The sequence below is a fragment of the Calypte anna genome, chromosome 3, assembly GCF_003957555.1.
Source record: "Calypte anna isolate BGI_N300 chromosome 3, bCalAnn1_v1.p, whole genome shotgun sequence".
In the NCBI taxonomy this organism is placed as follows: domain Eukaryota; kingdom Metazoa; phylum Chordata; class Aves; order Apodiformes; family Trochilidae; genus Calypte; species Calypte anna.
The window spans coordinates 8,684,681-8,711,907 of NC_044246.1; the positions used below are offsets into that span (position 1 = coordinate 8,684,681).

General features: G+C 37.3%; 1 protein-coding gene across 1 annotated transcript in view; it reads right to left on the minus strand.

Annotated features, from left to right (window-relative positions):
- PLD5 (phospholipase D family member 5) overlaps positions 1-27,227 on the minus strand; it is a 147,406-nt gene that overhangs the window by 112,106 nt on the left and 8,073 nt on the right. The window contains 2 exon segments of the mRNA XM_030447941.1: positions 4,297-4,326; positions 4,328-4,381. Of these exon segments, the coding sequence (XP_030303801.1) occupies positions 4,297-4,326; positions 4,328-4,381 (84 nt within the window).

Genomic DNA, 27,227 nt, shown 5'->3' on the forward strand with positions numbered 1-27,227 from the left:
GCCATGACTGCTAAGGAAAATCATCCTACTATCGCAATGGAGGCAGAAATGCTCTGGGTTTCAACACAATTTATCTACTTCTCAAGTCAACCAGAGATTGCCAACTTTCTGCTGAACTTGCCAAAATCTTCAGTCATGTATCTGAGGTGTATCTTGGTGAGCAGAGGGGAAGTGCAGCCTCTGGCACAGTTCCAGGGCAGTTGACAACACTCACCTCCAAGTTCATTATCAGATAATAGAACAGGGCTGACTATACAGCTGTATCCCTATGTCACAGAGCAACAACAGGAAAAGTATTTAAACAAAATGTCCTTAACAACAGGCTTACAGTAGATCGAAAACTCAAGTGCAAGATCTAGAGAATTCCTTTAGGTATGGGCAGCCTCCCATCATCACTCCAGAGAAAAAATGCACTGTGTCTCCCACCACTGCACATTGTTCAGCCACAGTTCTAACTGGTGCACTCCCCTTATACAAGACATGGAAACATATCCATGGAAACATGGGCACAATGTCATAACCAGCTCCTCTTACATCTGCACACTTCCAAGAGGCTATAAAGTTGTCAATATCCTTTTATCTTCTCCAAAACTTTTTCAATGTAAAAGGTAAGTCAAATATTCTCAATAAGGTCATGAAGTAGAACTATTATATTCAGCAAAACATCACGTTGCTACAAGAGTCATAAGATATATGGACAGGAAAATTTTATCTTGATTTTTCAAAACACTGCAAATGCTGCAATATGAACACTGACCAGATGAAGAAACATATATTATCCAACCATCTTCTCACTTTAGCTCTGTCCTTTAGGAAGCTTCTCCCATCAATTATAACACCTAAATACCAGACTGACCTTTTCCTCTGACTTCATTTTCCCAGTAAAAATACAGAATAAAAGCCAGAAGGACAGACTAATGCTAAAAGCACTCCTTTTTAAGAGTTTATTTGTATATGACATGGATGAAGTAACTGAACATGCTATGACCACAGATGCAGCTGACATGCTAATACATTATGTAAAGTGCAGCAAATAATTTATAGCTTCCTGCAAGCATCTCATTTGCAGTTATACTACCCCTAGTAATGGCACAATTTAAAAAATGGATTTCAGTGAGCAAAACCTTATCTACAAAGTATATTGATAATGAATCAAAAGGAAAATGGCTTAAAAATTTTTAGAATTAAAAATGGTGGGGTTTTATTCTAGTTTAGGAATCCTTGCAGACACCTTGCTTGCAGTCATATTTTGTTCTCTCAAAGTATCCAGGCTACATAAACATGGATACTGATACTTCAAAGCAGAAGCTTATTTTATTAAGAATAAACTCTTATATATACCCAGATATCTTTCAGCATTACATTTCAACTCAGGGTCAGAGTGGTTTTCTTTATATATTTATGGAGGATGCAACTGTGCATTTCACTTTAGAATGGTGCACAGACTTATTTGTATGGTAAGTATCCCATCACACATCACCTGAACCTAACTCTGCTAAAAGTTATATAAATAGGCAATATAAATTAGTTCTAAACAAAAATACAAGACTGATTTCACCAAAGCTGTGCTGCATCAGATTTCTTCAGACGAAATCCTTCATAACTTTTTCAGCAGAAGTATTATGAGAGCCAGAGTGACAACTCTGAATGAACAAATTATTTTTTTGCCAAAATATTGGCAGGAGGACAAAGGAACAAGATAAAACAGTAAGACTTTAGAATACTATTAATTCTTGAATCAAACTAATAGTGGTTGAAAAGCTTTTTTTCCTTTCCCTAAATATACTTTGTATTACAGATAAATTACATTGCTTACAAATTTATAAAATGCCCCTTTAAAAAAATATTTCATTTTCAGTCAGATTATGAAACTCTTGTTTTCTCACTAGTATTAAAAAAGAGTATTTAACCTAAATCATTTGGATGAATCATGAATCCAAATGTTGAGTAGGCTTTTTGAAATTTTCCACCAAAAACACTTAAACTTTGCTGTAAACAGCATCTCTTGCACTAATCCTAGATGAACCTTTATTATAATTTAGCACTGCAACATTCATGCAACTTTTTAATTATGTCTGGTACATTATTTATCATTTTACTTGTGTTCCTTAAACTTAACAGAAAGAAACATTTTGAATGTTTATGCTTTGGTACCTAAAGCACTTGACAGCTTGCATTTCTGATGTCTTTAAGAACATTTAGTATTTAGCTGTGCCATTAGTTATGTAGCTGATAACTACTAAGTGTTCATCTTTTGGAGTGGAGGGGGAGATTATGGCTTTTTTCCCCCCCATTCAAAAACATATGCAGGACCCTTGTCTAGGCAATCCAAATCCAATGAAGCAGATCCCTTGAGAACTGCCTGCACTTGTTCCCTAACTGATCCATATCAAGAAGGACACAATGTAAGTTCACCTGGGCTTAAACTTTATCAAGATTAAGTATGTGGCAATATGTCAGTAGTATGTTTCCAGAGGAAATGTTTTCTCTAGTTTGGTGTTACTGAAGCATAACTGCATTCAACTTATATAGAAACCATGGAATCAAACACCAGAAATATATATAACCTCATTCATCATTAATAATCCTATATTTATAATAGGGAAAAGCAGCCAGATCTTCTGTATCCAAAGTGTTCTGTACCAAAATTTAGATACAGAACAATATTGATCATACAATTTTCTGACAAGAAACAGTGTCTTAAAGCCTCTACACTACCACAGTAGCAGTTAATGAATGCTCAACATTGGGCATTTTTGTCAAGAAAGTACTAATAAATAATGTATTTAATAATAACAATTAATACTACTACTAATAAATAATAACACATATCAGTAATATATATTACTAATAGATATAAAAATAACAACTACCACCATGCCTAAATTTACACTAAAAACATTTCCAGGGAGAGCCTGGTTGCCATTCAGTTATTGATTTTTGCATTCTGTGGTGCATTTTGAGAAAGAAAACAAAAATCCTTAATATGCCAAAGCATGTTTACAGTCATAACCTGGAATATCTATGCCAAAGTAGTAAATCTCATTTTCTACTATAAATCAGTATTTTAAAAATTTTTTTTCTGACACTCAGTGAAGTCACTTAGGAAGGGAGGAGATGAGAAATCATGCAGTTATAGTTTTAGTTCTTGCATTCTAATTTTCACACAGCTGAGCAACAACAAATAAACAAGCAAGATAGAAAATACCAAATCAGACAGTTTCACATCTGCTGTACACTTTTCAAACTCACGTAGTTGGTCTTTTTAAAATCTCCTCTTCCATTTGAATGACAAAGAGACTAATTTCCCACACATCCGCTGGGCTGTCAAGTAAGCACATTTCAGTACTCCTCAGACTTATTTAGTAATGTTTTCCTTTCACCCTGATGTACTATAATTCCATAATCAATGTATTCCTTTACTTCATATGCACTTAAAATGAATGGTTGAGTTGCCAGACAGGATATTGGGCTTGAAGCAAATTTCAATTAAAAAAAAAATAACAACAAAACCAAAAAAACCCAATTTTGACAATGAGTCTCAGGACTAAACACATGATTTGCATCGAGCCCCTCCAATTGCTTAACATGTAGAAAACTGCGAAGAATAATATTTTTAATGTAACCTCAGGCTTTGTTTAAACTACTAATAGCATTTATATAAATTTAAAATAATTTCTTATTTTGTATTTATGTGTTTCTCTTTCTATTCTATTGTTTTACTATCTAGGTTACACTAAATTGCTGTAAATAATAAAATATCTCAAAAAGTTTTCCCTGGTTATTTTTCCCAAACAATTACTCAAGAGAAACACAATGTGATTAACAGGTCTTCCAAGGTTGAAAATCTAGAAAAATAGAAACTTCATAGCTCCCTAGAAGTCAAAAGGCATGTACTGAACAACACTGCTTTTTCAAACAAAAACCAGAGATTTATTTATACTTGATATGTATAAAGTCTGTCTCAGTATATATCAACGTAGTATTATTTTAAAAGCACATGCAGCTGTCTTTCTGCACTAAAACAAGTAGGCAGGTATAAATTTTACATCAAATTCTAGTCAGTACTGTTTTCCACTTTAAAAAAGATTTTATATAAGCTGCTCAACATACTCAGTGCCAAAGATATTTGTCACCAACTTGCTTTGCTGATCTCTTCCAGCAAAACATCAATAATGCTACTGGATCTTATATGCTGTTTTCTTGGGTTAAATGCTGAAATCTTTCATCACTACCTCTTAAACATTCTTTTTAAAGTAGTAATCTATATCTGGTGAAAAGTAAAGGGCTTCTTACCATTCTGATCCAATATTTTCCCCGTCTCCGGAGTCCAGCAGCAGGGAGCTGTTGCTGATGCACTGCTTACTAGAGACACCGGAGGCTTTGGAAGCAGAGAATGTTTTATGTGGTTAAAATGTATCACCACTGATTATATTTCAGTCTCTCAATTCCTAGCCTTGATGCTCTGGAAATCAGCCAATCCAAGTGATAAAGACATTTGCAACAAGAAGTTACAGATTTTTCACAGTGAATGCTTCATGGAAATGTTTTGAATCTTGGTAATATTAGATACATATATATATATATCTCCACTAAATGTTAAAATAAATCTGGGCTCCTTCTTCCCTCCTCCTCTTTTTCTTTTCCAAAATGAGATTCATATATTGTTCACAAGGGACTTTAGCACTTGCTACAGCTAGGCACAGTGCAGAAAGGCATCATGCCAGGTTATGCATATATCTCTGCCAAGATACCTGAATGTTGACTTGCAACATACCCTGTTATTCCAAACATAGATCTTCTTAAGCCAAAGCTCCTAACTTTGCCAAAATACACATTGTATTTGTGAGGCAGCCAAATGTCCTGTCAGAGCATCTAAGAGCATCTTTTGTTTGCAATGTGGTTGGTTTTTTGTGGTTTTCTTTCTTTTCTGGCAAAAAAAAAAAAAAAAAAAAAAAAAAAAGCAACCTGTTTTTTTTCATCATGAAATCAAAATAGTGAGTTCCAAAGGGATTAAAATATCATTTGGCACTTCTGTTACCCCCTTCTAACCTCACCCCTCTCAAGAATAGGCACCATGGAAAGTCTCTGTGCTAAGTAACTATAACTTAGTTAATATTATAACCATCTTAATCTTCTCAGTGATCCAGGATGTTGCTGTGCTGGGTATGATATAAAATCAAACAACAAAGACAGCCCTGTCAGCATGGACCTTGTCCTCAAAGAGCACAGTAAGGAATGACAACGGAGGAGGCATAAAGAACCAAATCAGACAATTCCGGTTAGTTTGATAGGTACTTAAGGTAATATCCCAACAACCTGACAATTTCCAAGCTTTTTGTACACCGCAACAAAGGTGTTTAAGAAAGAGTCAGCAGGAGGCTATGGAGGGTACTTTGGACATGCTCTCAAGGAGAAAGCATAATGCTGTACTAAGAGTGCACAAGACAAACTCTGAAGTTTCAACGAATGGATGAAAGAGGACGGAGTGATGCTTCTGCGATGACAGAGTTTATAAAGGTGTATAAAAGTTAAGACCGTGCCCTGCGCAGGGAAAGAAAAGAAATTAAGAAGATATACTCTTTTCTCTTTGCAACAGGATACAATAATGAATCAGCTTGGATGGGTATCAGAGTGCAGGATTGACCTGAAAAAAAAGGAGGAGAAAGGATGCTGGACTGATTGGCATGCTGGTAAGAAGGTGAAGAAGAGCTGGATGGAAGTTTTGATTGTTGAAGCATCAATGAACTTACTTTAAGAAATTACATAGAGAAGATTTAGTCATCAGTAACAGTGACCATGTTGGTTCTAACTTAGAAAGAACAAAAAAAATACAAGCCAACATGAAAAAGATGAATTTTATTTGTATTTACAGATGACTTTATATGTAAATAAAAGAGAGACCATGGTTCAGCCTAATAAGAAGCATAGGAGGATAGAGTTGAAAGAGGCAATAAAAGTCTAATTTAGAAGGTAGGAAGGAAAAACTAGGCAAAACAGGTTCCACAAAGCCAAGAGAGACCAGATTTCAGGAAGGAAATACACAACAGTATACAAGGTAGGGTACAGGATAAAGAAAATTAGTACAGAGCACTGCTTTCACTGTTGGGCAAGCCTACAGAGGCTTTGCCTTGAGTGATTTCAGCAGCATGGACAGAGCAGGAGATGCACTGCAAAGTGCCCATTGCCACACCAGACCTTGGGCAATGACAGCAAACAGCTCCTACAGCCACGCTGCTGAATCTGCTTATGGGAGTGACACCAGAGAGGCCCCACTTGTAACATTTCTGTGATCCAACAGACAATTCTGTGAAAAAATTCAATTGCAATGAATCAGGCTACAGAGGGCTTGCTCTTTTTAGAAATAAAAACTTTTCCATCAGGATGCTTCAGCCATCTTGCTACTCTGTGCAAACCTTTCCTGCAATCCATGGAAATTCTGAAACCCTCATATTCACAAAATGCATCCATAGGGAGAGTGATCAGTTGCCAAATATGAAGAAATGCAGCCAAATCTTGCTCCTGCAGGTTTCTACACAAAATGTAAACGGAACAAGGTGATATGGGCTCTATGCACATATGTAATTTTCAACCCTGCCTTTCAATGAAGTCAGGATGGCCCCATTTTATACTGCACAGTTAAGAATTGAATGCATCCAGACTTCAGAGTGAATTCTAGCATGGTCTTATCATATTTTAAAAATGCAGACCCCAAATTCAAGGGTAAATACCACCTCTTAAATTCAACTGAAAGACATTTCTTCACAGAACAAACACTGTTAAGACAACTGGTTAGTGACAAGTTAGTGAGTGACTAGTACTCTGGCTTTTAAAGAAGGCCACATCTTCCATTCACTTTAAGCCCCTTACGACAAACACACACACACACACACAGAAAAAGTAGGGCCCAACAAGGGAAATAATTTTGTACTGGAATAATTGCAATAGTTTATATGTGATCCTCAACTTTTACATCTACATAAGCCTTAAAGATTAAATTCTCCTTAAATATTAAGTTTTCTTATTTTTTTTTCTTTCAGTTGCTACAGGATCCAGAAGCAAAGGGACCTTACATTTTCTGGACACCTCCTGAATTTCTTCTCTATTTAAGAAGAAACCATCTTCCTCCAAAGTTTAAACTCAGGCAAGTATGTATTTCCAGAATTTACTCCTCTCAGCAGATTAACTGTCATCAGGGCCCCATGCTTCTGAGGCTATTTGAAAAATAAAAATAAAGCTCTCTAAAAAGAGTCACACACAAATATAGATGTCAGTATTAGATTTTTCACTGCCCATCGGTTTCATTTTTGACATGGGAAAGCAACAGAATTTGCAGGAAAAAGGAAACTGGTGTAAGGAAAGAAAGAAAGAAAGAAGAAAGAGAGAAAGGAGAAGAGGTGAGGACGAGGTTAAAAAAACCAAACAAACAAATGGTCAGAAAAGCAAGGTAGCTGAGTCTAGTCCTGCATAAAGACTTGCTGAATCTAGAAATCATTAACCAGCACACAAAACACAAAAAACACCATCCAAACTAAAGACATCACCACCTAGTCTGCTCCTCTTCCACACAGATAGCAGTATTTCAACTTTTAAGAAGCTTTACCAAAATCTAACATACTCTCCATCCTGAAATGACCTCACTCATACAATTCACACAATTCATACATTAAGATCCTAGAGATTTTCCAGAGGAAAGTCCTGTTCTCAAAGAGGATGGATAAAAAACACAGCCACAAAAACTTCAAATTATGTTCTAAAGCAAAACCAGGTAATTAATAAGTATTATTGGCCTTCCATGAAAGAAAATTTTCAGGAAAATTCGACTTGTAGAGATTATGACCTCACATTTGATGGAATGTAATTTACAATTTAAAATCAATGTAAATACACTCAGATATTATAAAACTGATACAACACCCAGACAACAGCAGAGGATACTTACTAAGATGTTAGTCAGCAATAGCCAAAGGATGAAACATGGCCCTAAATGTTTAGCTTTCTTATAAAGTCTACGCGCACTTTACTCAGTCCTAAGCTGATGTGCCAGTGTAGGTGTGTGGCATTTAAATGGGAAGCATCAGCATCCAGTGAGGATGATGGGTTTTCGCTGCCATTAAGAGCAAACATAAGTTACAAGTTTAAAAAAATATTTTTCTCTTATTTTTTGAAGAGCTGAAAGCATGACCTGAAGGTAAGAACAACTACAAAAGAAATACCACTACATTCAAAACATTTTATTTAAAAGAAAAAAAAAAGTGCTAAAGCCACCTTATCTATCAGATGCAGCTGAAAAAACATATGAGTGCTGCCTCCTAGAGTCCAGCTGCTTAGAAACATCTCTTTCTATTTTCTGTTGCACATTGACTCAGTGCCCAAGGAAACAATTTGCAAGGACTGTGAGACAAGAACTAATTTCTAGATTCTCAGTTTCCACCAACCACTGTACCAAGGGGACTATACTGAATGACCCCAGCTTTAGCTATGCACAGACCTAAGCCCAAACAGCGCAGGCAGGTGACAGCTTCAGAAAAGAGCTGAAGCCATCTCTCTCTCATATGCACATGAATTCCTGCCTGCACAACCTGATAAAGGAAAACAGCATCAATAGACTCTTACTACCTTCAGGCCCCAAGACTGATGCACAGAGCCAGTGTCTGTCACCACTCCTCCACCAGAAGCAGCCAGGTGGGCTACAAGAACCTCTTCAGCACCCTTGGGAGATGGCTGGTGCAGGAGAAGCAGAAGGAGGGCAATGCTGTGTGGCACTGAGGGGGTGGGCAATTCCACCTCCTACCATCAATAATGACAGAGACAGTGACACTGCTTCTATGCAGGCTGCAGCCAAACAACTAAGGCCAGCACAACATTCCTTTGAAACTAGCACACAACTGGAATCATATTCTAAAGCAAGAAGCTGATGTTCAAAGAGTCACATTTAAAGAAGTTTAGGGTTTTGTCTATTGTTTTTGTCTATTGTATTTTGAGCACAGATTATTATTACAGATTATTTTGCAAGTGCACAGAATACACACACCAAGCATCCTCGCCATCATAGAGTAACTGAAGAGATGTTTCTAAAAAAGCCTTATAAGAGGGCAATCCTAATTTTTTAGCCAAAAGAAAAAAGATTTCCTCTTGTTATATATGTTAGTGAAAATGAGACACAGCCTTTAAATACTGAAATTGCTATCACTGTAATACTCCATTAGCAAGCAAACAGCTTCTGTCACCGAGATATATGGTTAACAGTATTTTTCCCAGTAGCTTCCACTCCTAAAGAAACATTTGTCCATATTCAAAATGGGAAGAAAGCATAGAGTTTCAAAGACATGAGTTAGCAGATCTCTTTTTTTGCATTACTCTCAGTGTGGTGCCTGCCAGGCATTTTTGCTTTCCTCTCCCTCTCACCACGAGAGGGAGGTGCAGCATTGCTCGGGTCCCATTCTCCTGCAACGGAATAAATAAACGCAGAGCTGTATTATCCTACAACAACCACTTGAATTAGCTTAATTAAGCTAAGCAAGAATTATCACAATATATGCTATTGAGCACTTAAAACAGATTTTTATACAAAAAGCCTATGTACACACTGAAAAACAGCCAGCTTTTTGAACAGCTCACCATTACTCATACTCCAGTGTTTTGCCTCCTACATAGCAGCATTAACTGTGTTGATGTAATTCAATTTTGTTTCCATGTGAAATTAAACGTAATATAATTTTCCTAGATTATAAAAGACATTTAATTCTGCTGCAGTAACTGCCTAATGCCAGTCTCAAACTTGGGTAGAAGAGGAAAGAAATAGCAGAAACATCAAAGCTTCTGCCACTAAGTTGAGAATAACTTCAGACAGAAGCAGAGAAAGGAAGCAGCACCCAAACTGATCCTCAGGGCCTGATGCGACCTCAGAGCTGCAAAAGATAAGTGTGGGCTACATCTGTTGAACTTCCTTGAACTTCCCTTCCAAAGCCATCCTCAGAAAGCCAACGCCTAATACATACTTGAGAAGGATGGCTCTGGAAAACTGCAGACAAAACACAGAGGCACAGCATGAGTACTATTGCAAGAAAATGCTCAGAAAGGTACTGCATGGCCAAGGCTCATATTCCTGGGGTACAGAGTACCTGACAGACATGGGGCCACAATCCCAACCAACAGAGCCAGGAGAGTGAAAAACTGTTCCAAGTCAGCTAGCTCAATGACAAATACAAACTATTTTAAAAACCCACACATGAACCTCACTAACTGGTTCTCAGGTAAAAGATAGATCCTGAGAACTGAAAAGTAGCTGAAAAGCACCAGCATTTTTTCAGGTAACATTTAAACACCCAATGAAGTAGGTGGCACTGATGAAACCCACCTCCAAATGAAAAGAGCCATAAGAGATAAAGCAGGCAAATGACTGCCACAGATCTGTGAAAACATGAGATGTGTAGGTGTACATGATATGCATCTCCAGAACATGCTGAGCAAGAAACTGACCTGCACAGTGCTGGAAGACATATGCAAGATCTGGATTCCCTTCACCATGAAACAGGAACAGCAGCAAGGAAAACCTTAATAACACATACTTGGTCTCCTAGCTTCATGAGCTACCATTCTACTCACTCCAAGCTCTGTGAGAAAGATGAACTATGAAGATACAACGTGGAGACAGTGATAGTCTTAGAAGAATACAGAAATAAAATGCTGTGAGATTTGGCCCAGGAATTAATCCTGAGGAACAATTGTCTGATGTGCACTAGGGACTTATAAAAGAAGCCCTAGATCACATCCAGTCTCCATCCATCCAAAGTGAAAACAAAAGAGCAACAGCAAATAGATTTCCCATATACTATCATTCAAATCATACCATATCAAATTGCCATATACTGTCATGCAGGTATACTACAGACATTGCAAAAAGTTCAGCAAGTGAGCAGTACACAGAAAGAACAGCCTCAAAACCAACACCCAGCAACAAAAACAAAGAGCCCTCCAAATTTTAGCAGTATTAGAGCAGAGAGCTACAAAAACACTCAAAATAGTAAAGATAGGAGGGATAAACACTCCCATACTCCAAGGGCTTTCCTGACACAGAGAAAACTACTTTCTGAACAAGTGATTGAAGGATTACCAGAACATTCACCAAACCAAGACCTTATAGCATCTTGTGAAGAGACACAGCAAGTGATCAGACAGCTGAAAAGAAAAAAACAAAAAAACCCAGAAAACAACACCAAAACATTTCTGGAAAAGACAGAACATCTGAAACAAGATGATAGCAGCAGATGATAATCTGGCTCACTTGTCACTAAGCATACAAGACCAAAGCATATGGAAGAACTGACTTCAGCAAAAAGATCTTTGAAAGGCTTCTCAATAAAACCGCACAAGGTTCTGAGATAAATTCTTTAACCAAAATCCCATCCATATTGGAGAAAGAAGAATTATTTGGTGAATGGTCTGTTTCCTTAAAAGAAAAAGGGCAATGCAGCTGAGGCTTTGCCCTAATTAATTGTGGGCAAATAGAGTGAGATCAATAGAAAAAAAGTCTTTCATTTTATCAAGCTTTTAAAAAAATTCCATTTAACAACAGATCACAAGATCAGCTATTCTTTGTCCTGAGTGGTACAATGCTCCTGCCTATGAAAAAGTGAAGTCAATAAACTCTGCGAAGTCTGCAAATCGATTTTAAAATAAAGAAAGTTGCTCAGAAAGAATTGGTTATCTCACTCTGGAGACTGATGGACAGAACTTCCAGTCCAATGGCCATAAGCTTCAAAGCAAATACACGTGTAAATCAGATTAGCATTCTGCTTTTATACAGCCAATTTTGACCAAACAGGAACACAAAACAGGTATCTGGACAGCAACATTAGTTCTCACTGCAGCTCTGCAAATGATTTGTACTTACATGAACTCTTATAGTAGGATGACTCCAGCCAGAAGACAAACACCTATACAGCCAGCTCACCCCCCCCTCACTGGAACATAAGAGAGAATAGGAAGAACAAAGCAAGAAAACTTGTGGAACAAATAAAGACAACTTAATGGGTGAAGCTAAACCCATTTGGGTCATCCCAGTGAGTCAAAGGAAATCACTCACTACTTTCCAGAAGCAGACAGATGCCCAGTCTTTGAGCAATCACCACCACAGGAGTCATCTGCACAGATCCACCCCCTTCTTCCTCCATATCCAGTTTTTATTATCAATAATACCAACAATTACTAATAATGTCATATGGTAAACACCTCTCTTGTCAATTTGAGTAAGCCATGTCAGCTACATCCCCTCCCAACCTCTTCACACCCTAGACTGCTCCCTCTGAGAGGCAAATGAGAACCAGAGAAGGCCTTTGTGCTGTGCTAACACTTCTAGGAACTATGGAGAAGTAAATTATTAAAATCAGATATAACTTAACACATGAATAGTCTTTGCTGTACACTTCGTAGCCAACACATTGCTTGCTTTTGAAATGAAAGGTTTCTAATGGTGGCATGGAGTCAGATGGTAAGATGGCATCAGTAGCTGTAGTTAGGAAACAAGTGAGAAAGTTTATCAACAAAGTAGCAAAAACCGCATATCAAAACCAACACAGCTTGACACCTCTGGATACATCTTCCAGGTGAAAGATGATCATCTCCTTAAGGCTGTGTTTTTCAGGCCAGCAGGAAGTGACTGTACTGTGGAACAGTGGTTGAGTAGCAAATTTAAAACCACTGTATGCTGAAGCATGAGACAGAACAGGAATACACCATGTGCCTGTTATATACAGTCATTATACTACACTGCCAGAGGAAGAAAGGAATTACAGGCATTTATAGATTAATACCCACATTTTTGCAGGGAAGCTGAAAGTTACTGCTCAGAAATTTAATGTTGGGTAATGAATAACTTAATGAACATATTACCAATCAAGCTGAACTGAAGACACAGCTTAAGTTCATTAATGATTAATCACCTAATGATTTTAAGGCATCAAGTTAGTTCCAAGAGGTAATTAAGACCTGAGTAGCTCTCCTGGCCAAATCCTTTGCTGCTGTAGCACACAGACAGCATCAGTAGTTTCTGCTGTGCAACTTGTTGCGTTCCACTTGTTTAGACAACTGAAAAATGTGGCCTTGAGGAGACTGCAGAGTGACTTCAGCTTGACCTGCCAGGAAAACAAATCACTTCTGAAAAACTAAGGGCTGAGGAATATATATAGAGAATACTGCATTAGAGAATGAAGTCTTAACCCAGCTCCCTTTCTTCCTTTGGGTAATGGCTCTCTAGATGACAAAGCCAGTATCTCCAGCATTAGAGAAGCCATTTTGGTATTTTCTTACCTGCAAAAGACCATCCTTTCCCTCATGATGCACAAACCTCTGCAAAGCAGTGAGCAACTTCACTCTCTGAACCTTTACAGCTACATCACAGTAATGCTGCTCCCCACTATTGACTCATAAACCTAGTTCATTACTGAAGAGACAGTTTAACTACAGGATTTCAAAATGCAGAGAAAGGAAAACCATATCTGGAGACAAAGAAGAATGATTTGCAAAATATTATATACCAAATGTATATCAACCCTGTCTAATGCTTATCTTTGCCAGATCAAAAGTTTTGAGTGGAGTGGAAACAATTTTCACCTGTACAGAAAACAGAGGCCACAATGTACCTCTAAAACAGACACTTCACTGCGAACAAAAAGCAGATTAAGCATTGGAATATTCTGCCCTAACAAGGTGCAAAATCTGTGACTACTGAACACAGAAGTAAACTAAGCAGCAAGAATAGTATCCAGCAGTGCTCTCCAGATTATACTTGTTGAGTACTGTGATCTTCCTTTCAGACTCCTCTGGGTAAGTTTCAGTAGGAACAAACTCAGGAAACTCACACAAGGAGTTAAAGAATGTGTACATCTGACACTGATAGTGAGAACTTAGTTGGAGCAACCTCCACATTGCATCTGGTTGCTTCAGACTCATTGTTTTACAGGGTGCAGAAGTTTGTTCCAAAAATCATCATCATGTCCTCAGACATACACCACTTCTTGACTGAAGTGTCTGAAAGAGCCAATGCTCAGCTTTAATTGTTAAACCAATTAAAGTCTTTTGTATATTATAAACAAATAAAGATTAAAAAAAAACAAAAACAAAAAACCCAAACTTTCTACCTTGATAATTTTATTTTGGGAGAAAGCGTGGGAAATTAAACTACTTCCACTATTTAAAGGGATAACACATAACATTTCTGCAGCCAATAGAATAAAACCTCCAGAATATATAAATTTCCTTACAACAAATGCAGTCTTTGAATCTGCTATAAATAATTTGGCCCCTAATTGAAAGCAAAACCACAGCATGTACACACAGTTGCTGTAATTTACAGGAACTATTAAAAAACATTAACTGACCTAGACTGAGTTGAAAGTTCCTTTCCATAGTTTAGTATTCCAATCAAAAAAGTCACATTTGGATTCTATTCTGATTTCTTAACATTTGGAAGTAGTTGTTCACATCTTTTTTACATTCTGTCTTCATCTTTCTTTAGGGCAACATTATCCTGGCTTTCAGAAATTAGTGCTTTCACAGATAACAGATTACAAATATGAGGAGTGCATCTTTTCATTTCCCTTCCAAGGTCCCCAATACTTCCACAGTACATGCAATATACCACATGTGTAACAGCACTGGATGGACCTCTGGTCAGGGCATGGCACTGATCTCCATGGTGACCAGTTCTGCATTGACTTGGCATTCTCATAGGGTCTTGCTTGCACTCATCTATCACTGATAGCAATCAAGTCTGGAATATGGGCTTAGCTTTGAAGAGCATCCTGGCAGTAGACTCTAATATTCTTATCTCATTAATTAACCAACAGTTCCTGGGAACACATACGTCTAAATATTTACATGTTGATTAAAAGTACATCTCTTAAGTAACCAGTAGTCATACTGTATTTGTGATAGGGAGGTTACACCAAGATTTACTGTTATATAGATTCCTAACTCCTTTTACAACAGGCTTCTGGGCCAGACCCCATAATCCTCACTTAAGTTTGTTTCACAGAGTTACCTGGGAATATGCAGCTGCATTTACCTGGATTAAACACAGGTATTTCAGGAGTGCAACTAACACTCAAAAACTGCTATTAGATATTCAGTCAATGGAACCACAATAGACCTACTCCTGTTTAAGTGTCCTAAATGTGTGCAGCATAGACATTCAGCCTCAGCACCAAATATTTTGCTTTAAATCCCTGCTTATCTTGCTCTGTGCTCTTTGACAGTGTAGACATAGTCTGTGCAAGTGCCACAGCCAAGTGAAAACTGAGGCCAGGGTGTTTCATCTTACAGACACTGCAATTAAAAAAAGACAAGCCAGAAAATGAACTATAGGGACTAGGACACTGATCTATGAGTTACAGAATTAATTTTAATCTAAAACTAACAAAATAAATAAATTGCCATTCTCTGCCTTTAGTTCACCTCCTTAGCCTTCATGACAATACCCGTCCCTCACTGCATTTGTGCACGGCCCCAAAGGCCCTAATTTTGGTAGAGAACAGTAATACCTGTTAAATGGAATGCTGTTTAAAACATAGAAGTGACTTCCAGCTTTCCCTGTATGCTCTCAGGAAAGTAATTTAATTTCTGTAGTATTAGGATGCATACATATTGCATGTATGAAGTATGACTGTATCACACAGCAAGCCTGGACCAGATTTGTCCCTATGACCTGTGAGGCCAATCCAAGTCTCTGACTGCTCACTCACAAGGTAACCCCACAGCCAAGTTTCTGCATCTTCCCAGCTACAAGAACTGCAAAATTGATAATAGACACATGTCCTCAAGGGCAGAGTGAGTTCACCACATTGCATACCAAGTTTGAACCAAAACAACTTTTTCAGTTGAATTAAAAGAACAAAATATCTTCAAGAGAATAAGCAGGTGCTCCAATGTTATACTTCACATTTTCCAAACACTGAATAAATGTTAAATATTACATAAAGTGGTTATTAAGCATTTCCTGGGCCAAAGGGATTTTCTTGGGTTGGAGATAAAGTAAATACTGGAAAGTGGTTGTTTGGCTTCTCCTTTTCTCCTTCTATCTAAAGTAAAGACATGGTTTGCAAACTTTTCTACATATATGTGTAAAATTATCCTTTCAACATATTTCATAGCATAGCCAAATCTGTAACAATTTATGAGACTCTTGAACTCTATATTATAGATACGGATACTTTACATGCATTAAAAAAAAAACCCAACCTAAAATTGCCCCACACAAGGGGAAGAAAGAGGTAGACTAACCTGAAGCAGTCTGAAGGCTTTACTAAATGAGAAAAGAACAGCTGCTTTTCTTTCAACATGAACTTGTGCCTGCACACAGGTGGAAATCAAATAGTTATTCTTCAAGGAAAAATATCAAAACAAAAGTTGAACTGCAATAAAAATTAAAACCAAACCTTTTGGTAATAAAATTCTGATGAGCACAAACGTAAAATAGGTGTTGTCTAATATGCTTTGTAAGCAGAGACCACTTGTGATACTATCACCCAAGACAGCCAATCAATCTGTCTATGAGTCACAGAATTGTTCTGCAAATGCATCTCAATTATGTGAGGTTTCAGGTTTACAGCCCTACGTAAAACACAGGTCTCTGTTATAGCAGAGTTTTTCCTTTTAGTAAGCCAAGGAAGCCCTCACACCCAAAACCTCAACCCCTCAAAACCAGCTGTTATAAAAGACACTTAAAAAGAAAAGGTCTCTATTTAAAACTATGCCAGGCTAAAGGACTTAAAAACAAGTCAGTATCCATGCTGAATAGACTCTTAAAAACAAAGCACAGACTAAAGCCTTTAACACAGTAATCAGCACTACATAAGCTATCAACATTTCTTCCTGCAGAGATTAAAATTGAGAATTTTAAAGCCTTGAGAGCAAGTTCACTGGAATTAACAGACTTTTCAATGGCTTTGGATTATATCCCAGAGAAATAGACAGACAGAAAGGTAAGGCAAGCTAGCAGAAAAACACATTAAGAGTAAGGGTGAGCTTACTTTATCTTCTCAGAAACAATTTGCACACCTGCTCTATTTCAAAATCCCAATACAATTATACTGCAGGCTACATTCACAGAGGAGAGGCTGTGCTTTCTTTGAATTGAATCTCTTTAGCTCGTTTCATGATAAAATAGTAAAATCAAATATGAAAGATTAAAAGGGTATTAATAACCTACAGGGTAAATTTGTAAGCAAAGAAAATTATTTCATCATTTTTACATTAACTATAATGAAAAAGACTATATGCATCAGTCAGTGCTGAAAAGCAAAAATACAAGAATAGTAAGCTCTAAATAATTTTTTACCAGTAGCCACTATTTGTATTCTTTATCATGATGCTTATATAACTTTGTCCACAATTAAGTATTACACCTGGTGACCAGAGACATTAAGCATAGACTACATGACTCTTACTGTTCCTTCCAGTCTTGGTTTTGGTGATTTGCTTGAGAGGACATATTTCATGGATGTGCTTTCAGAGATCCAGTTATGATACATATACTTTTGTAAGAGTTGACACCAGGTATATACACTATGTAATACAATCACATTTAAGCTTCCACCTGTCAAAAACACAATAATGATTCAGTTTTCTCTTAGGCCCATGTTCGGCAAGGCAATGAGGACACAGCATCTGAATTCAAGAACGTCCAAGCAATTCAGAGCCCTACCTTGGAAGCAGGAAGCCATTTCTACAGATAGAATCTGTTCTTGTCATTTTGGGAGATTTTATCTGTGATGCTTTGGATTTAAGAAATTAGAATTTTACCTTCCTAAGGTGTTCAAGGCCAGGCTGGTTGGGGCCTTGAGCAACCTGATCTAGTGGTAGTTATCCCTTCCCATGGCAGGAGGGTTGGAACTAGATGATCCTTTAGGTCTCTTCCAACCCAAATCATTCTATGATTCTATGAAAGCTACCTGAATAGTGGTTAATGTTGGTACTGACAAGGAACAAATTGAAGTAATCTGTCCTCCAATATCATTGTGTACTGCAATAGCCTGAAACCTTGGGTGACAGCTGTCTAGATTCCTCCTCTTACAGAGACAGAAACCTGTGACAAATACCCTGTAAGAATCCCTGGTGAAATCAGATCCCTAAAGATGCTATTTTGCTTTTCATTTCAACCAACCCCAGCATAGCCCATCAAAATGGAGGTTTCTGATCAGCTCCCCTCCTCTTCTCACATTCCTGATCCTTCCACTGCATCGAATTTGACTCATCCTGCAGCAACATCATTGCTAGATTAGCTCACCTATCTGAAAGAAAGTTAAGCACTTTCAGTTGGGAAGAAATGTATGCAAATTTTCTGCAAAAATCAGCAAGCTGATCAGCTTAACCTCTGGCCACAGGATCAGTAGCAGAAACGCCAGGACAATAAGCAGACTCTGCAACTCAGGATCATTTGTCAGTATCTGCCTGCCACTGGACCAGATGAAGACATGCATAGAATTGCATCTAGAATTGCCAGTGTACCATTTAATCCAGAGACCTGAAATGAAAAGTGTTACAATTTATCTAAACTATTTATACGGCTCACAACTTACCCACATGTGCTTTTGATCATCTGTACTGGATTTATCCTCACAACTCATATAACCCATAGTGCTGTTAGCCTATAATACATGCAAAGTTAACATGGAAAACACAAAGCTTCTTTCCTCTCTCTCTTTTAAGAGGTAATAAATCAAACACTATCCTGAGGTTGTATTTCCTGTCTACATCCAAAACATTTCTTTAGCTTAGGTCAAATTTATAGTACTCAGTATAGAAGCAGAATATAAACTCATTATGAAGTGAAAATACAACTTTTCCTCCACTCAGCTCTATTGCTCTTTGAAGGAGTAGCCTAGAGCTGAGCAAATTTCAAGGAATTAAACCTTAATTAACTTTGCAACAGAAGAAACCACAGGCAGAAGTTAGACTTGGCCAACATCTTCAGTATCAAAGTAATACTGTTAGATACTCCTTTCTCTCTTACAAAAAAAAAAAAGTCACAAATACAGTCACAAGTCTCCTTAATCAGCGTAACAGGCAGTCTAACTGCAGACAGCTTGTCTTGGGAGTTATGCTGTGAAGATAATAGCCAGGTGCACTAAAGAGAAGGTACAGGGGAGGAATTTCCATGCAGTTTTTACTTGGAGTTGAAAATGACAAAAATTTCCAACAGCCAAACAAGACCGAGCTCAGGAATCAGCCACCAAGAGGCCAAATGGTCAGAATTCTCATATTTCAAGAAGGAAGGCAGAAAGTGAGGAACATGGATTTATATTGCAAACTGAATTTGACAACCTTGGATGCCTTCTGTGTGAGATGACTGAGGAATACAGGAAAGCAGAAGGTATTGCACATCTGAACATCTGCCTCAGACAGTCTCCCATTTAATCCTTAAAGAGAAATCTGCAACATCTGCACTGAAAAACCATATAAAATGGGTTGGAAACAGGATGACCTATATGGCTAAAAGGTTTGTGGTCAGTATATAGAGTCAAACTCTATATATCTGACTCTGGTCAGATACTACATGAGTAGTATCAGGGATCTACCAGGGTCAGTACTGCTTCATGTCTCACTGATGACTTGGACAATTGGCCAGAGTGACTTCCAGCACATTCCTGGGCAACACAAGGGTAGATTATTCAGACAGATTTCAGCAGTCTCAAGAAACAGGCTCGCAGGAACCCTGCAGAGGTCAACAGCGAATGCAAAGCCCCATACTGGGTCAGGGATCAATATAAGTACTGAAGAATGAGCTTTCTTTTGAAGAAGAAACCAAAATCAATCCACAAAAAAGTCAAATGGATTAATTAGCTGGCATTGATGAAGGGTTACATGCACACAGTCACGCTGAAGATGATGTTATGTAGTCTAGAAATCCAGAGCAATAAAAAACCCACAATTTTTCAGATAAATCCTTAGCTAAAGAATATTGGGATTTTAGTTTTCCACCAATTAAGGGTAGAAAAGGATGTAGTGCTGAAAAAGTTAAAAATAACAGCACATCAAATAAAATCAACTAAAAAAAAAAAGCAGCAGCTAAAAACCAGTTTTTTTAACAGATATATAACTTCTTTTGAGTTCTGGGAGGACAATGTATCTGTCATTGGCTCTAAAAAAGCAAAATAAAACTAGCCCTATGTTTGAGATGCCAAAAAAAATGAAAAGGCAGGGTAAACTCAACACCTCCACACCCTCAAAACTGAATACACAGAGAAAAATGAGCTTTGTAAGACTGTTACAGAACGTCCTGGAGACTGGTTCAGCTTTCAGTAACACCTTGTCCTCCCCTTGAGATTAGTCCATATTGGGTTTTCCATTAGAATGTATATATGGTCATGAATTTAGAACTGTGAAACTGAAAGACTTAGTATTATTTATTATAGAATGTTCCCACCACCCTAATGCTTTTTATCTGCAACTGGAAATTAGATTTAACAACAAGGAAAATACAGTGAATGTAGTTTAAGAATTTAAACTGCTGCTATTGCAACAGTGAATACTACTAATAATTAATAGTGTACTTGGAGGCAACTCCAGGTAATAAATCTCCTGTCCCCATTGGGCCTGATGATCTTACTCATACTTTTTATGTCTTCCTGTACCAAAACATAAGGGAGAGAAAAGAAGAAGAAAAAGCTTCCTTATTATCTGGACTACTCACATCACCTTGAGCTTCCCATATCAAATGAAATTGTTCAGGAAACAGTGTGGAAATGAAAGAATTTTAGCTCTCTATAGAAAACAATGCTGGCACTCAAGTGACAAATGGAGATTAGTCATGGCATGCAATGAGTGTTCACACAGATAAAAATATGTTTGAGGTGACTGTGTTGTTCTCCCTATATGCTTCAAGTAATACAACAACCTCACAGATTATATGATAGCTTATAACTAAAAAAAAAACATTATTTCATTTCTGCAGTCTTGGTTTAAGATCTTCAGGAAGGGATCCTACTTTTAATGCAGTTTTTCTTTGCAAAGTGGTATGAATACTGGTTCAATCTTTGCATAAATCATTGTTCATTTACCTAACATAAAGACCGCAGAAAGAAACTGAAAACGTTGCATCTCAGATCATTAAGTATGGAAACCAACATTTGAAAAAAAAAAAAAGCCTATTTTTATTTTACCTCTATATCAGATGACATCCATACATGCAGACATTCGGAGTGGGTTTTTCTGGGGCTGAAAAAAGCCCAAGTCAGAAATACTGGTGCAAGCATACATTTGCACAGCCTTATGTCAAAACTGTTAGCACAGCCACCCAGAAATTACTTATGTGCCTTCTCTGCAGAGAGCAAACAAGAAGGGAAAAAAAAGAAAGCAACCTGAATACAGCTTTGTCTATGTCCAGTCATACACTGTGAATCTTGAATAAATTAAAAAATTTAAACCAATAAAAAATAGCAAAGAATTTGTTGGATGCATTGGTGGACTTTGATAAAATTCATTCACAATTAGAATCCATCCAGCTTTTGGAAAGCAAGTGTGGACTCTCTTAAGTTCTAATATTTTGTATTCCCCTTTTTGGTGGTCTGTATAGCTTCCATGTCAAAGATGGGCACTGGAGCCTGTGGTTCAAATATACATTCTCTTATTACACTATAAAAAAAGAAAATAAATTAAAGTAAGGAAAACCAGAACATAGTCTTAAAGAAATCTCCACATCAACATTCATGTATATTTTCAGAGCTCTCTATTACAGGGAGTCAACCACAAAAGTGGTGGGTTTTGTCCCACTATAACATTTGGCCAGTTTGTATACAGACATTCATGATGCAGCTTCATCTCAGCCAGAGTCTTCAGCTGAGATCATTGAGTATGCAAAAACCAACCAAAACCAAAGCAACAACAAAACACCAAAAAAATAAAACCCAGACAAAACCAAACAGAAAAAGCAAAGCAACAAAAAAAAAACCAACAAAAAAAGATACCAACAACCAAATAAAGAACATAAAAAAGCTATCAACAACCCACACACACTTCCCTATTTGTAATTACTAGCACAAGCACAAAACTAAAAACCTAGTAATAGAGAATCCAGAACTCAAACCTGCTGCATGGAAAAGCCTAAAAAAATCATTTTGGCCATAACATCTCACAGAGCAAGCCTTTTAATCTAATTTCTCTATCTGATCCAAAAGCTTTCAAAGGCTGATTGAACAATTTTCATGTTTTCACCTCTAGAGCCCTAGAAGAGCTTCTATCTTTCTGTCACCATCCTGCTACAACTGAGTTCTTTTTAGGAAGCTTCCAGCCTACAGTTCCCTTCAAGCTCTGCAGTTTCTCTCCTTCTCCAGGCCTCATGGCTCTCAAAAATCACTCCTTGATCCCTTCCTGCAAAGCACAGCAGCCAGCTATGTTTTATAACAAAAAACCTGTCAGTTAAAACAGTTAAACAGTTAAAAGCTCACACATATATAAACAGGTAATTTACTGTAATTAAGTAAAGCTAAAAGAAGCTACCATAAATCTACTATAAGTCACAGAACAGAGGTCACTACCACCAGATCTGTTGTTTCCAGGTTACATCATCATGATGTCCCTAATTAGCCACGCAATTATTAATTAGAATGGTATTTTGAGAAGGTGTTTCCATCATGGTGGTAAAAATCAGACACCCATCAGTAGGTGTAGACCCACCAGTAGGATCAGAATCATAAATAAAATAAACAAAGCAACAAGTGTTTGCAAAGGTACCTATAAAATTTTAAATATTCTAAACACTGTAGAAACAAGCATTAAAATAAAAAGATAACAAAAAACCAAACTAATATTTGCTGGGTAGAGACTTAAAAAAATAAATACTAGAAAGCAACAGCTCAGATACAGTCACCAGGTTAATCCAAACAGAAAGGGATTTTACAGGCATTCAAAAATCCCACCATCGTTTAAGCAATGTATTGAAAAAACCTAAACACAAACACAGGGTACAGCTAAAACATATGGAAATTTCAAATACTTCATGTATATCCTATCTACAGTTGCCTGTAAATCAGAAATTATTGTGATGCAGAGAAGCTCCTATAATAATTTCTATATCTGCTGCACATTTCCCCCTAGATCAGAGAAAATCCTCCTCACTACCTGTGCAAATTAACTTCAAAAGATGCACTCTCCCAGTTGTCTATTTCTGAAAATGAAAAATAAATGTGCAATCTCTTGGAAAAGAGATTCCGTAACACCAAAAAAAGTTTTTTCAATCATTTCAGGGCACAATGGTCCAGGTGCTTAATTTTCTATACTGAAAACATCTGAGCTCTCATGTAATTACAAGAGAAGATTCTGAAAGAAAACTCTATTGGTTGATAAAACAAAGTCACACCAGTGGCAGAAACAAATCTTGTTTTCCTAGTGTAATCATTACCTTTTATATTATTAGATCTCTAGGTGGTACTTGCAAGGCTGTTACCAGCTCAGCCAACAACACAACTCAGAAATCTTCCCTTTTAACTTTGGGGTTTTCAAAAAGGACATACTCAGAGCTTCAAAGTTTAAATAAATTAAGAACTGCAGAAAGCACTACCCTGCCAGTACAAAAATTGTATTTAAATCTTGTAAGACAACTGTATTTTTGCAAATTCTACATTTATTTCACATGCAATATTTTCCTTAGGAGCTCCACATAAGGTGCACTGCAGAAGGTGGCATTACAATATCAAAATAGAGAAGTGGATTTGACAAAGATTTTCAGGGGGACAAGGAAGCAGGCTGGGGACAAGGAAATAAAGTCATTTAAAAATTAAGTGTCATAAAAGAAGTGATGGGCTGAAATTACAGAAAAAAGGAAAAATCAAAGACCTTGGTAAATCCAACCTAAGAGAAGCAAAGAAGAAGACAGTGGTGCAATACAGTAGCTTTTAAAAATTGGACATGGAGCAACAGTTATTTAAAGCCAAACAGAATGCTTGGAACAGCCCCAGCACAGACAGACTGGGGGAACAAAGTGCACAAACTGAAGTTTTTTGTTTTGTTTTTTTAATTGAAATTTTCAGCAGTCTATGGTTTCAGCTGTCATATGGCTGCAGAAACAAATTGATTTAGGCTGCTGTGCATTAAGGCATATACCACACAGCCAGACAACACAGGCTGGCATATTCCAGCTTTCCACAGCAGGAGTTTGATGCAACTAAACCATGACAACAGAGCTCAGAGAGAACAATACTGCATAAAATGGGATAAAATAACACAGAAAGGGTTAGGTGCTATCTGCCTGCCACAAGCCCAATAGGGAATTAAAAGAAAAGTCAACAGCAGCTCACATTGACAAAGGGAATTGCTTTGTTCAAAAGGGTACAGTTTTCCAAACCATTTAAGGGACTTTGTTTTATGCTAGACCCAAAGGAATTGTTCAGTTCAACAATAAATCACACTGACTGTAAGGGCCTGAAACAGCATTTGGAGCATTGATGATTTTTTGATGTTCCCAGCATCCCAAGTGAACACCACTCAGTCTTCATCATCATCAATTCAATGTCAAATTGTACAAACAAATCACTTGAAAAATATTTTCAAATATCAAATAATTTCAAAAGTGTTGATCTTTCATTCAGCAGTGTTCTTTTTTTTTTTTTTTTTTTGCCTGTTTTAAGCCATTAATTTTCAAGAAGTTGCGTTTCATCAGAACCATCCTATCAGCTGCATCAACCTGTGTGATCTTTATTGATGTAACAGGACTTACTGAAAGATTCATCTTCCAAAGGATCTAAAAATCACAGATCCAATAGAGGCAGCACTGGATATACCTCATACCATATTGTTTTAAGCAGCCCTTAGATATACATGGCACCATATTACTTTTTTTCAAGAAAATACCAAAAGTCAGCTCCTCATGTAACCTGGTGTCTTTCCATGAAGACACATGGAGAAACAGCACGGTTTAGCAAACACTTCAAACTGGGATTGAAGCCACTTTTTAATAATGTGAAGGACATCCCCACTTACCTACCAGGACTTACCCTGTTGAAAACTTAGGAAGACTACTTTTCTATAAGGCATCAAAGACCATAGAGGTCAGTAGACAGTTAAAAACATTCAGTATTTGAGTTTACAGGACTAAACACACCACTGCAGAACATAAGACAATTCTTTAATGCAAGAAATTTACCAATTTAGGGGAAGAAAGGAAAAAGCATAAGCACTGCCTCAGCCAAGCCATCAGTTTGAAACCTCTCAACCACTTCATTCCAGAATGTGAATGGGCAGCACAGGCCTACAAACACACATCAGCTTCTATCTACAGACAGAGACTCTCCACCCATCATACCACACAGGTTCTTAAAAGTGTTCAGGTCCTAAAGCAACTGACAGACCTTTAGCCCCAACATTCCATTCCACTCATCTTCCCAATCTAATTTATCCTGGCTATTTTATCATGGCCCACAAAGAGGCTGAACAGGCCAATTTCTGTCAGTAGCTGCCAGAAAAAACACAAGAAAGATGAGGTTTTTTCAGCATTTCTCTACATTCTCTAATAGCATGAGGTTTTGATAGTGTTCCAGACACACAAGCTTTTCTGGATGCTGATGGGTCCTCCTCAATAAACAACTATGAGGAAATAACAGAACTTGGCAAGAGTCTCCATCTTTATTACAGCCAGCAGTCACATCCATGCACACCCAATTAATTTTCCACAAGATGCAGCAAGTTTTATTTTTTCAAATATTATCATTAAAGCAGGTACCTATTTCCACTTAAGCAGAAAACAAGAAAACAGGCAATGCCTTCTATTGTCTCAGATTAAACTGAGATAATATTCCAGTTTAGGTTTGATTTGGGTTTTTTTAGCATGATGGGCATTTTTGCCCCTATAATTTCCAATGAGGAAGAGAAGTATTCTAACTGGGAGCAAAGAAGCAATTTCACAGGTTGTTTTTCTGAGTTTTCTTCAAGTACCCATTCACCAGTCCTAGCAGATAATTGAAGTTTCTAATGCACCCACCTCCCTTCCTTCTGTATTCTGCATTCTGAAACACCTTAAGGTAGACTTAAATGGTAGGCAACTAGATCTGTATCATTTCTTTGCATGTTCACATAGACCTTACAGTTTCTTATATCCCATCTGTTACATTAGAATGCCTTCTGTTCTCATAGCCTGCCTAGGATTTTCCCCTGTGCTAGCTGCTAAGTGTTCTCACATAATGTATCCAGCAACTAGACCAATGATCCAGAAAGTTCAAGCTCAAGAATGGCTGAAGACTCTAGAAACAGATTTTTTCCTTCTGCTGCTTAGCATGATACATTGAACTTTTTGCTTCAAACCCATGACAGCTTAGCTGACCCACAGACTTCTCTCAGAGAGCTCATACACAACTTAAAACTGTAGTAGTGAAGGCAATGGAAGTTTTCTAACAGCTTTAGAACAAGGTGAAAGAAAATTGCATAAACTGCATTGAGGAAGTAGGGTTCAAATCACAGTCACCTTTATTACCAGTCCCACAGGTAAGCAGGTAGCCTCCAGTTAAGGTAATGCCTGAAGTTTGTTGAGAACACAGAGGGCATATTCCCTTATCAAAAACCTCATGCCTAGAAAGGATCAGCCATGGAACTTAATGGGCAGCAGTAAAATATCTGTAACACAAGCAGCACAAGTGAGAAATGCCACATTTACTGTGGCTGGAAGGGCTGGTGATGGGTATTAACTTTACTCACTCAGGCATTTCAAAACTAATACACATTTGCTCATTATCATAGGCTATCTGCAACACATACTAGCTTTTACAGATTCAGGTTAGACTATAACCTCAAATAAAAATGCCTTAATTTCAGCAACAACAGGATCAGGGAAGTTAAACTGGCTACACTTGCCAGCAATGCACCACATTTGGTTCTGCTCCATAGAGTTTAAAATGCCTTGGGGAAGATCAGGCTATTTCACTATCAGAATGGAAGAATTATCTGAATTATTGGTTTTATTAGTAGTAATTCTCAAATATTTTAACTTTTTTAATCTGTTACACATTTCGACTGTAAATAGTGAAATAATAACAAAATTAGAATGCAATGATTACTATTTGACCTGCAACAACTACATAAGCTGTAAAACAAGCTGCTGATTATGTTGACATCATGCAGTCAGATATAGAATTAAGTTTTTACAAGATTTTGGTTTAGTAAGAAAAATCAATAAAGTATTCACCTACAGATAGTAAATGTAGAAAAGAGGGTTTGCAGGCTGTGCAAAAGTGTGAAAAATA